The sequence below is a fragment of the Nylanderia fulva genome, unplaced genomic scaffold (genome assembly GCF_048542155.1).
Source record: "Nylanderia fulva isolate GAGA-0341 unplaced genomic scaffold, ASM4854215v1 Scaffold381, whole genome shotgun sequence".
NCBI lineage: Eukaryota > Metazoa > Arthropoda > Insecta > Hymenoptera > Formicidae > Nylanderia > Nylanderia fulva.
The window spans coordinates 15,001-24,566 of NW_028190457.1; the positions used below are offsets into that span (position 1 = coordinate 15,001).

General features: G+C 35.8%; 1 protein-coding gene across 1 annotated transcript; it reads left to right on the top strand.

Moving 5' to 3' along the window:
* Positions 1–4,352: 4,352 nt before the first annotated feature.
* Positions 4,353–6,923, top strand: LOC146722028 (uncharacterized). The gene is made up of 3 exons (XM_085485658.1): positions 4,353–5,266; positions 5,462–5,581; positions 5,665–6,923. Exons 1-3 carry the CDS (start codon positions 4,761–4,763, stop codon positions 6,071–6,073), a joined length of 1,035 nt encoding a protein of 344 aa, XP_085341784.1. The 5' UTR covers positions 4,353–4,760; the 3' UTR covers positions 6,074–6,923.
* Positions 6,924–9,566: the final 2,643 nt, after the last annotated feature.

Genomic DNA, 9,566 nt, shown 5'->3' on the forward strand with positions numbered 1-9,566 from the left:
CTGACTTTCTCCTTAGTATATCTTATATGCGGCAAAAACGATTGCTTTTCATCCATGTATACTCCGAGATACTTTATTTCTGTACAAAATTTTATCTTTTTTTGCCCTAAGAAGACTCTGGGCTTCCTTTCAGCATCCAGATTCCCTTTTAATAACACAGCCCTTGTTTTATTTTCCTATATTTGTAAACCGCTATCCGTACTCCATTTCATTATCCTGTTTATTTCCTTCTGCGCCTCTTCCTCTAATTGTTTCCTGGATTTTCCTGGCACTAGGATTAGAATATCATCCGCATATGCTATGTATTCAGATCTCGTTTCAGCTTCAGTTTTTTGTTCCACTAATAATTGGTCCATAACTATGTTCCATGCTGTGGGCCCAAAAATGGAACCCTGAGGACACCCCTTACTCAGGAGCTTGGATACCCCCAATTCACTCTTCCGGCTTGCCAATTGTACCTCTCGATTCGAGAAGTAATCCATGAACACCTCAAACAACTTCCTTGTGCAATGCACACTCCTAATCCTGTCCAAAATCCCAATCCAAGAAAGATTGTCGAATGCTCTACTTATATCGACAAATATGCCCATTACGTACTTTGATTCGGCCGATTTCACGCTGCTGACCGCTCTGCATATTGCGTCCTCCGTTGATCGTCCCTTTATGAAGCCATATTGATTGTCGGAGCACATTTCTAGACTTTCGTAAATTACCTTGAAACGTTGTACCATGATTCTTTCGTACACTTTCCCAACAACTGACAACAGTGAGATTGGCCTGTACGATTTAGGATCGCTCGGATCCTTTTCAGGGCTTTTGAGCAGCAGTTTTAAATCCGCCTGTTTCCATTGCTTTGGAAAGCTGTTTTTATCAAAGCATGTGTTGAAGAGTGAGTAAAGTGCGTTTGGTGCTGCCTTCCAAACTATTTTTAATATTTCCGCTGTTATTTTATCCGGACCAGGAACTTTTTTCTTCTTTGTTCTTTTAATTGCTTCATCTATTTCGTCCATTCTTATTTCCTGTTCCATATTGTAGTTTAAGTATTCGCTATATCTGTTCTTTATGTTTTGTGAATCCTCTGCTTCTGTACTTTCCTCTCCATCCGGCATTAATGTTTCCAAAAGTCTCTTCGCCGATGAAGTCCAATCAGTTGTAAAATCGCTACCTAATTTAATCGTACTTAGGATATTACTATTTTTAATCTTTCCCATCATTAGCTTGTATGCCAGTCCCCAAGGGTTTTTCGTAGTGTTCCGGTTCACGAAATCATTCCACGAGTCCTTTTTTGCCTTTCCAATCTCTCTCTTGTAGTCCCTTCTTAGTCTGCAGTATATATCAAAACTGTATTCATACGCCTTTTCATATTTAAGTTTCCTGTACCGTTTACAGCTTCTACGAGATGCCGCCAATCTTTTCTTTAAGTTGGTCAGTTGTTCGCTCTACCACGGTACTGTTTTCCTAGACAGAGGTCTTCTCCTACTTATATTGCTACTGCATATAAGATCAATCTTTCTATTAAATAGATTAACGGCGTTCTCCGGACTTGTATTTGTGATTTCTTTACAAAAGGTCCCATTGAGTTCTGATTTAATAACATCGCCAAACTGATCCCAATTGACCTTCTTTAAGTTATAGAGTTGTCCTGTGATTACCTGATTTGTTTCTGAATTTTTATTGTTGTTATGTTCAAAGTATATACAATTATGGTCTGAGGAAGTCATTTTCGGGAAGACCTTCCAATCATTAATATCCTTCAGGACTCCACTATTCACCACAGTCAAGTCTATATTGGCCTCTCCTATTATAGTAGAGAACGTTGGTTCGTTTCCAGGCTGATTCAAAATGTATACATTTTTATTTATTAGGAAATCCTCGAGTAATTCGCCTTTCGCGTCGTTCTCTTTGCAGTACCAAGTTTTGGAGTGAGCATTGGAGTCCATTGATATGATCATGTCGTGGCTTTTGAACGTTTCTATTATAGTCTCCAACTTATTAATAAAATAGTTTAGCTCCATGGAAAATTGACAATAAACTGATACCAAATATAAGTTTACTTCATTATGTACTATATGTGCGCAAGCTATATGTTCGTCCGTAAACTGTTCGATTTTTGTGACAGTTATTTCCTGATTATATACAACTATAGCAGCTTTTGTATCTGTCACCTTATTACTTTGAACAACTCTTGCACCAAGTGAAGCGCAGCCTTTGACTTGTCCTTGGAATACGTATGGTTCTTGTATCAGACACACATCAATGCCTTGTTCCTCTACTTTTAATCTTAATTCGTATGATGCCGTCTGCGAACGGCCAACATTTATTTGAAAGAATTTTATCATTATGTATAATCTATTTTATTCTTTACGATTTTAGTTACTCTTAGATACTCCGGGCATCTCTTGTCACTTACAGTATGATGTGTGTCTTTCCTTTTAGCTCTTGTACAATTAGCGCAGACTGCAGATTTCTCTCTCTCTCTGAGCAATTGGTGCTTATATGGCCCGCCCCCGGAGTGTCCACAAGTGGGGGTCTTTTCCTTGCAGTGTTTAACACTGTGGCCTAAGCCTAGACAACGGAAGCACCTAGTCAAGGCTAAGTAATCATTAACCTTGTATGATCTCCAGTCAATATATAGTCGTTCTTGCACCAAGAGTTTTCTTCTTATCTCTCCTGTCACCTCTATTACCCAGTTATTAGTATTTCTGGTTTTAACAAATGTGTTGTATCTGTATTTAACCCTGCTTTTATTTTCCTGCTTGGCGATTCCAAGTTTTTCAACATTCTTAGACCAAAATTGTTCCATAAACTGCTCCTTTGTGACCGACTTTTCTACGTCATATACTATCATACTGGGTCCAGTTTTCTTAGGCAGCTCTGTTTTCAGCCCGCATTCATTGTCTTCTATTATCTGCTGGATCTTTTTTAATTCGTTTCCACCTTCCGTTTCCACTAGAATGCCTCTGTCTCCCACCTTTCTCATTCTTTTAATCCTTATTTCTTTAATTAACGGATTCATTTTCTTTGTAAGTTTTTCTTTGACATCCTCACACGTTAAATTGTCCTTTTCATTTAAAGGCTTAACAATCATTACCGAAGAATTAGTCTTGAATCCGCTTTTTAGTGTAGTACGTTGGATAATTTCTTTTTTTTCTGTTTCAGATGCTGCTGTTCCGGACCATGGAGTGAACGCCACTTGAACATAGGACATCGAACTGATAGAATTTTTCGATGCCAGGTAAGTACACTTTAATTTTTCTCTCTCAACGATACTCTCTTGTAATTTCCCTTCTAGTAGCACCCACTTAGACAATATGAACTTAATTGTATTCTTATTGATTTTATTGTTTTCATTAAAGAGAAACTCTTCTAGAGCTACTCTTTCAGATCTCACTTCTTCTAGCGTAACTTCCTTGTCGTCCTTTTCAACTTTCGGTGAGCCTTTTTGTTCCAGTTTCTCTCTTTCCACACTATTCGCACTGCTTTTTTGAACAGGTTCAGGAAAAATAAATACATCATTATCATCAGTTTCTCTGGTATTTTTTGAACTGGGGCGTTTTGTCGTTTTTTTTTTCAGCCGGAGAGTCGTATGCCTCCTCACCTTGTTCAAGCAAAGCGCTAAAGCAAGGCCTATTTATTCCTCCAGTTATTATTTTCGCCGATGGTGGTGGTGATCTGGGAATAGACTCCCTTCTCTTGAACGGGTCCTGTTCTTTATCTCCGGGTTTGTGTTTCATCGTCAACTTTGGTTTGAATGTATTTTTAGTTTTTTCATTTTTCTCCATTTTTCATCCCACGAGTATGGTAGGAACAAGTATCAAGTGATTCAGAGCCTCCATGATATCACCAAGCCTAGCTACTCTGGGGGGTCGGCAGGTACCCCAGAGGGAACGTTTGCGACCGCGCTGTTTCACGTCTTCGTGGCCAAGCAGCCATCGGCACGTTGCCTTACACCTTGGCTTAAGACGTTTGGTGCATTCTTAGTCTGTCCTCTCCTTCCAAACTCATCCGGCAAGGTTGAACCTACCAGGGGCATAGCCCCCGCCGGCATGACTTCGAAGGTTTGTTCGCGTCGCATGCCCTAACATGCTCCTTCTCACTCCAATGCGCTCCAATACGTTCGTGTCACCGGAAACAAGATGGCGACTAGATGTTCGCGTCACGTTAGAGCATACTCTAAGGAGCAATTAGGAGCACGCTCTATTTGCCTCACCTTCGAAGGTGGTGCATTTGGGACTATTTTATCGCGCATGCGTGTGAAGCTTGTACTGTAAACAGTATCCACTGCTCAAGAGTCGGGTAGTCCAATAATCTCGCTTTTATTATTCTGCTACGCCGTCACTGTCTTGATATTTCACAATGGAAACTTCTTTTAAGTATTCAGGTAAGAATTTTATATATGATGCTGATTACTTAAATACTCATAATACTTTTTATATTTTTACTTAATTAACTAATAAAATAAATTCTAAGAGATAGATTAAATGATTTTATTCTAAGATAATTTAAATTGCATAAATATTGTACTATATTAATAGTTTTATTTTTCAGCTGTGAAACCTAAACTGGTATCATTAAAATTAATTAAGCCTCCCCAGACTTTTGCGTGTACTTCTGTTGTAACTGCTACAACAAACTCGACACAGTTCCTAACCACAACTGCGCCTTTGGATTCTGTACTGAATAAAATAAGTTTTTCTACAATTCAACCTCAGACTATAATCCACGAGAGTCCTTCTGTTACAGTTCCTGTAACAAGCTCTATGCAGTACACACCTACAACTTTGTCTTCACTAGACTCTTCAATTGTGAATGCTTTACTAAATAAAGCAGGTCCTTCTGAAATTCAGCCTCAGATTAAAATCCATGAGAGTTCTTCTGTTACGATTCCTGTAACAAGCTTTATGCAGCACACGCCTACAATTGTGTCTTCATTGGACTCTTCAATTATAGACTCAGATAATGAAAAAGAGAATACTTCTGGTGTCAATAATGATGGCTATTTTATTTGGGACTATAAAACCATAATGTTGTTTTTCACAGAGTATGAACAGCATGAAAAAAAATTCCAGAAAAGAAAATATCAAAGTAAAGAGGCTATGTTTCAAGCGATAGCAGAATCCTTCCAAGAAAGAGGTTATGTGAATGCTACTAAAAATCACATGAAAAATAAATTTAAATTGTTGAAGAAGAAATGGGATAAACATATCAAACAGACCATGGGAAAAAATAGTTCTGGAAAAGGCACTAAACCTCTTCCATTTAAAGAGTAAGTTCTATCTTGTGTTTTCTGTATATAATTATATATATGATATTTTTGAATTAAACATTATAATTAATAGTTCAGTCGATTTGTTTCATATTTTTATTTTGTCATTCTTACAATATTCTGTTTTTATTAAGTAGTTAGTATTATATTTAGTATTTAACAAGTAAGTAATAGAATACATATGTATCTTTACAGTGAAATGATAAACTTATTTGGAAAAAGTCACAGTGGAGTGCCATCTTTTGTAGCTGGCCGCAATGGAATGGTTTCTCAAGAAAACATTTTGCAAAAAGTGGTCAGTCAACATTTGTCTCAGTGAGTAATCATCTCCTTAAAATGTTTTTTAATTCATTTCTAGATATATTTTTAGATATAATTTAAAATGTTTTCTATTATAGGAATGTAAATGAAGAACAATCTTCTATTGCACTAGACTCGCCACCTTCGACACCATCTGCAGTTAACAGTCAATCTCAATCAGTAATAGGTAGCAGCAAATCGTCCATGACGGATAGCAGTAGCTCATCTTTAATAAATACAAAAGCAAAAGTACGAGATGGCAAATTGGCGCATACTCTACAATCACTTAAGGAATCCATCTGTGCTGTGCTACAAAGAGAAAGTGATGCCAAACAAGAAACACGTACAAAATATCTGACGGAGCTTAAAAAATGTAATGAATTACAAATAGAACAATTACAATTGCAAAAAGAACGAAATAGTATCTTACAAAGGCAACTTAAGATACTAGAGAGAATAGAAAGTAAAAAATACTCAACACAAGAATTATCAGACGAAGAAGATTAATAAGATATAATAAGACTGAAGGTTTACTAAATTATATGTATACATAAGACATTCATAAAGTTTGTTCCTTTGCCTACTTAAAGGAGAAAATGTAGTAAAACACATTTATTAATCTTTTCTACATATAAATTCTGCGAAGTTACACATTTTTCCTGACAAGATCTGTCAGATATAGTAATTATAAAAATAGACACATTGTCTTTTAAAAAATGTTAATAAGATATTATTACAAATTTATAAAATTTATGAACAGTTTATTAAGTTTAATTTTAATTTTGTTAAAAGACAAGTGTGTTGGTTTTTACAATAATTATATCTTAATTAGATCTAATAATTAGATCTTTCATCATTGGGAAAAATGTGTAACTCTACAGGATTCAAAGGTAAAAAAAAGCTAATAAATGTACACATTTTCAATCACTTCATTTTTTACTTTATAACCAAAGTTACAAACTTTATGAACATTTCACGTAAATGAAGTTATATGTATTTAAAATTTATATAATTTTGTTAATTTTATTTAAAATTTTTATTTCAAGTTGAAATAACTTTTATTTTATTAAAGTTTATTTTAGTTTTTTATTTATTTATTTTCTGTTATTTTGATAAACAGCGTGACAAAGCTGTATCAAGCTCTGCAAGAGAGGAAAGCTACATTTACTTATTGAGTTCTTTTAGTTGAAAAAAGCTGCATTTATTTATTGAGTTTTTTTAATTGGGAAAAGCTGCATTTACTTATCGAGTTTTTTTTTACATAATAAAGCAGCATTATTTACTTGCAGTCAAGCGTACAAAACGTGATTGAAAATCAAAACTGTCATTTCTTGTTCAATTTACATTTTTTTGTTAATTATCGATAAAAAATCATAATAAAATATATATTTGCATTATGCAGTTATATTTCTCTATTTGTATGAAAAATAGGCGTATATGACAATAAAAGACTGATGTATGGATAAATTTTTAACAAAATTGTTTTATTTGTTGTCTTACATATTACATAAGAATTTATTTTATAAAATTTAATATCAAACTTTAATAATTTTTAATTAAAATGAGCTGAATAGAAGATATATAATCGTAATATTCATAATTATTAATAAATGAAATATATTTGTGTAATCGTTATGGTTATAATCGTTATAATCTTGAAACTATAATTGTAGATTGTTTCCTAATTTTTATAACTAAAAAAACATAAATATTTGAAAGCACTTTGATAGTTTTGTACATTAAATACATATCATACATATTTTTAATTGAACGACACAGATTGATACAATGCAGTATGTGATATGTCGACGTTGACAACGACACGATATCGATATTTAAAAAAATAATAAACATAATATTTAAATATTAATATTAGAACATAATATTTAAACAAATTTATTTGGACACTCTTATTCAAATCATCGTTGAAACAGTTGTCTACATAATTCGTCTCTGAGATCGCGACCATGTCGATTATCATCCGGATCTTCATTTCTATCTGCTGCTGGGACATTATGTAACAATACCTGCGCATTTATATCAGCATGGTTGTCGACTTCAGGTTCTTCCATGTGTTGCAAATCATCCAAGTCAGCCAAATTGTGAAGAACGCAGCAAGCGAAGATGAATTTGACGATAAATTGCATATTCCTCAACTTGAGGAAATATAACTGTCTGAAACGTTGTTTCAGTATTCCAAATCCATGCTCAACTGAAATTCTGCATTGACTGTGTATACGATTAAAATTTCTTTGGGCCTGTGTCAAATGTCCATTATCCCGATATGGAGTAATTAATTGGAGAAGGCATGGATATGCAGCATCTCCAAGAAGTATGCTTCCATCTAAAATAAAAGCATGTATATTTAAAATTAACAGCTAAGGCTAAGGCTGCTTTTTGATATTCATTCTGCTAGTTGAAAATCTATATTTTATATTATGTACTACAGATTTATAATACTGGCAGTAAATATCAAAACGTAGCCTATGAAAACATTTACAGTGAAGTATATATTTTAATCATAAATCTTACAGATATGGCAATGCATAGTCAACCACATCTACATACACAGAAATATTGAAAAATGTTTCTTTTTTTAATCTCCTCCGGACTTTCGAATACAGAAACTGTTGACGCATGTCATAAATTTGTATAATCAATAGACTCTTATATTAATCGCTCGTATATCAACGGAAAGGTTCGATCGTTCGAACCGACACACGACAACATTATCGACCTTGTTCACCATCCCATGTGATAAGAGTCACGCTGTCACGTGTACATTTTATTTACTCCTATTCTTTCGTCGCTCCGATTCGCCGAAACAAACATCCGATCCCGAGAAAGAGAGGATTCCGTGACGAAAACTCGGAACGCTCCCGAAAACCGAGAATCAGATCTCTGCGAACCGTGCTATCGATCAGCTGCAAATACAAGTAAACATATGTTCGTTGCTGTAATCACTTTCCTCTCGGAGCGAGCCTTCACGAGGCTGTACAAGCCACCAGTCGATCAACAATAATTTGAATTAGAGCGACGCCGTCGCGCCTACTGATATCGACAACAGAAACTATAGATAATTACCAGTTCATATCTACAAAATATCTACGATTTTAACCGAATTGAATAAGAAATATAAAAATATTTGATTAAAATACAGTAATTAATTATGAATGTAATAAGTTCATACTTCCACAAAATATTGGCAAATCTTCTGGGCTTTATGACCACGACCTTTAGTCGTACGCACTAGTAACGGACCCGCGTAATCGACGCCGGTATGATTAAAGGCGCGTGAAGTCGGGTTCACGCGGAAATCCGGCAGGTCGCCCATAAGCTGTTCGGGCACGCGTGCATTCTCCCGTGTGCACACAATACATTGGTAGAGGACGGTACGCACAGTGGCGCGAGCGCGAATTAGCCAATACTGTTGTCGCAGGAGCGTGAGTGTGAGTTGCGGACCGGCGTGTAGGGCCGCAACATGAATCTGTTTGATAAGGAGGTGGACCAATGGATGTGATTTTAAAATTAGCGGATGTTTAGCGTCATCTGACAGGCTTGCGTGCTTTAATCGGCCTCGAACGCGTAACAAGCTGTCTCTGTCTATGTAAGGAGAAAGCGAAGCTAATGGACTAGTTTTTGAGACGCAACGTAGTTGTTTTAGGCGAGCTATGTCGTCAGCAAATAGATTGAGTTGAATCCGTCGAATCCAAAAATTATGAGCGGCGACCAGCTCATCGGACCGGAGAGCATGCGGGTGCGAGTGAGAGGCATCGCATTGTGTTTTCGTCTGGGTACGAGCGTTGCGAACGTTATATCACGCATTTTTTGACGCTTTGTTTCAGGATCCTTTTGGTACTGATCACGCACCATCTGAAGTTTTGTTTCAGGATCCTTATGATACTGATCACGCACCATCTGACGTTTTGTTTCAGAATCCTTATGGTACTGATCACGCATCATCTGACGTTTTGTTTCAGGATCCTTATGGTACTGATCA

What these genes read in the sequence shown, in the direction of transcription:
- LOC146722028 (XM_085485658.1), top strand. Translation starts at nt 4,761, where the DNA reads ATGCAGTACACACCTACAACTTTGTCTTCACTAGACTCTTCAATTGTG. An exon ending in AAACCTCTTCCATTTAAAGA is followed by an intron (nt 5,267 to 5,461) that starts GTAAGTTCTATC and finishes GTATCTTTACAG; the next exon opens with TGAAATGATAAACTTATTTG. An exon ending in GTCAGTCAACATTTGTCTCA is followed by an intron (nt 5,582 to 5,664) that starts GTGAGTAATCAT and finishes TTTCTATTATAG; the next exon opens with GAATGTAAATGAAGAACAAT.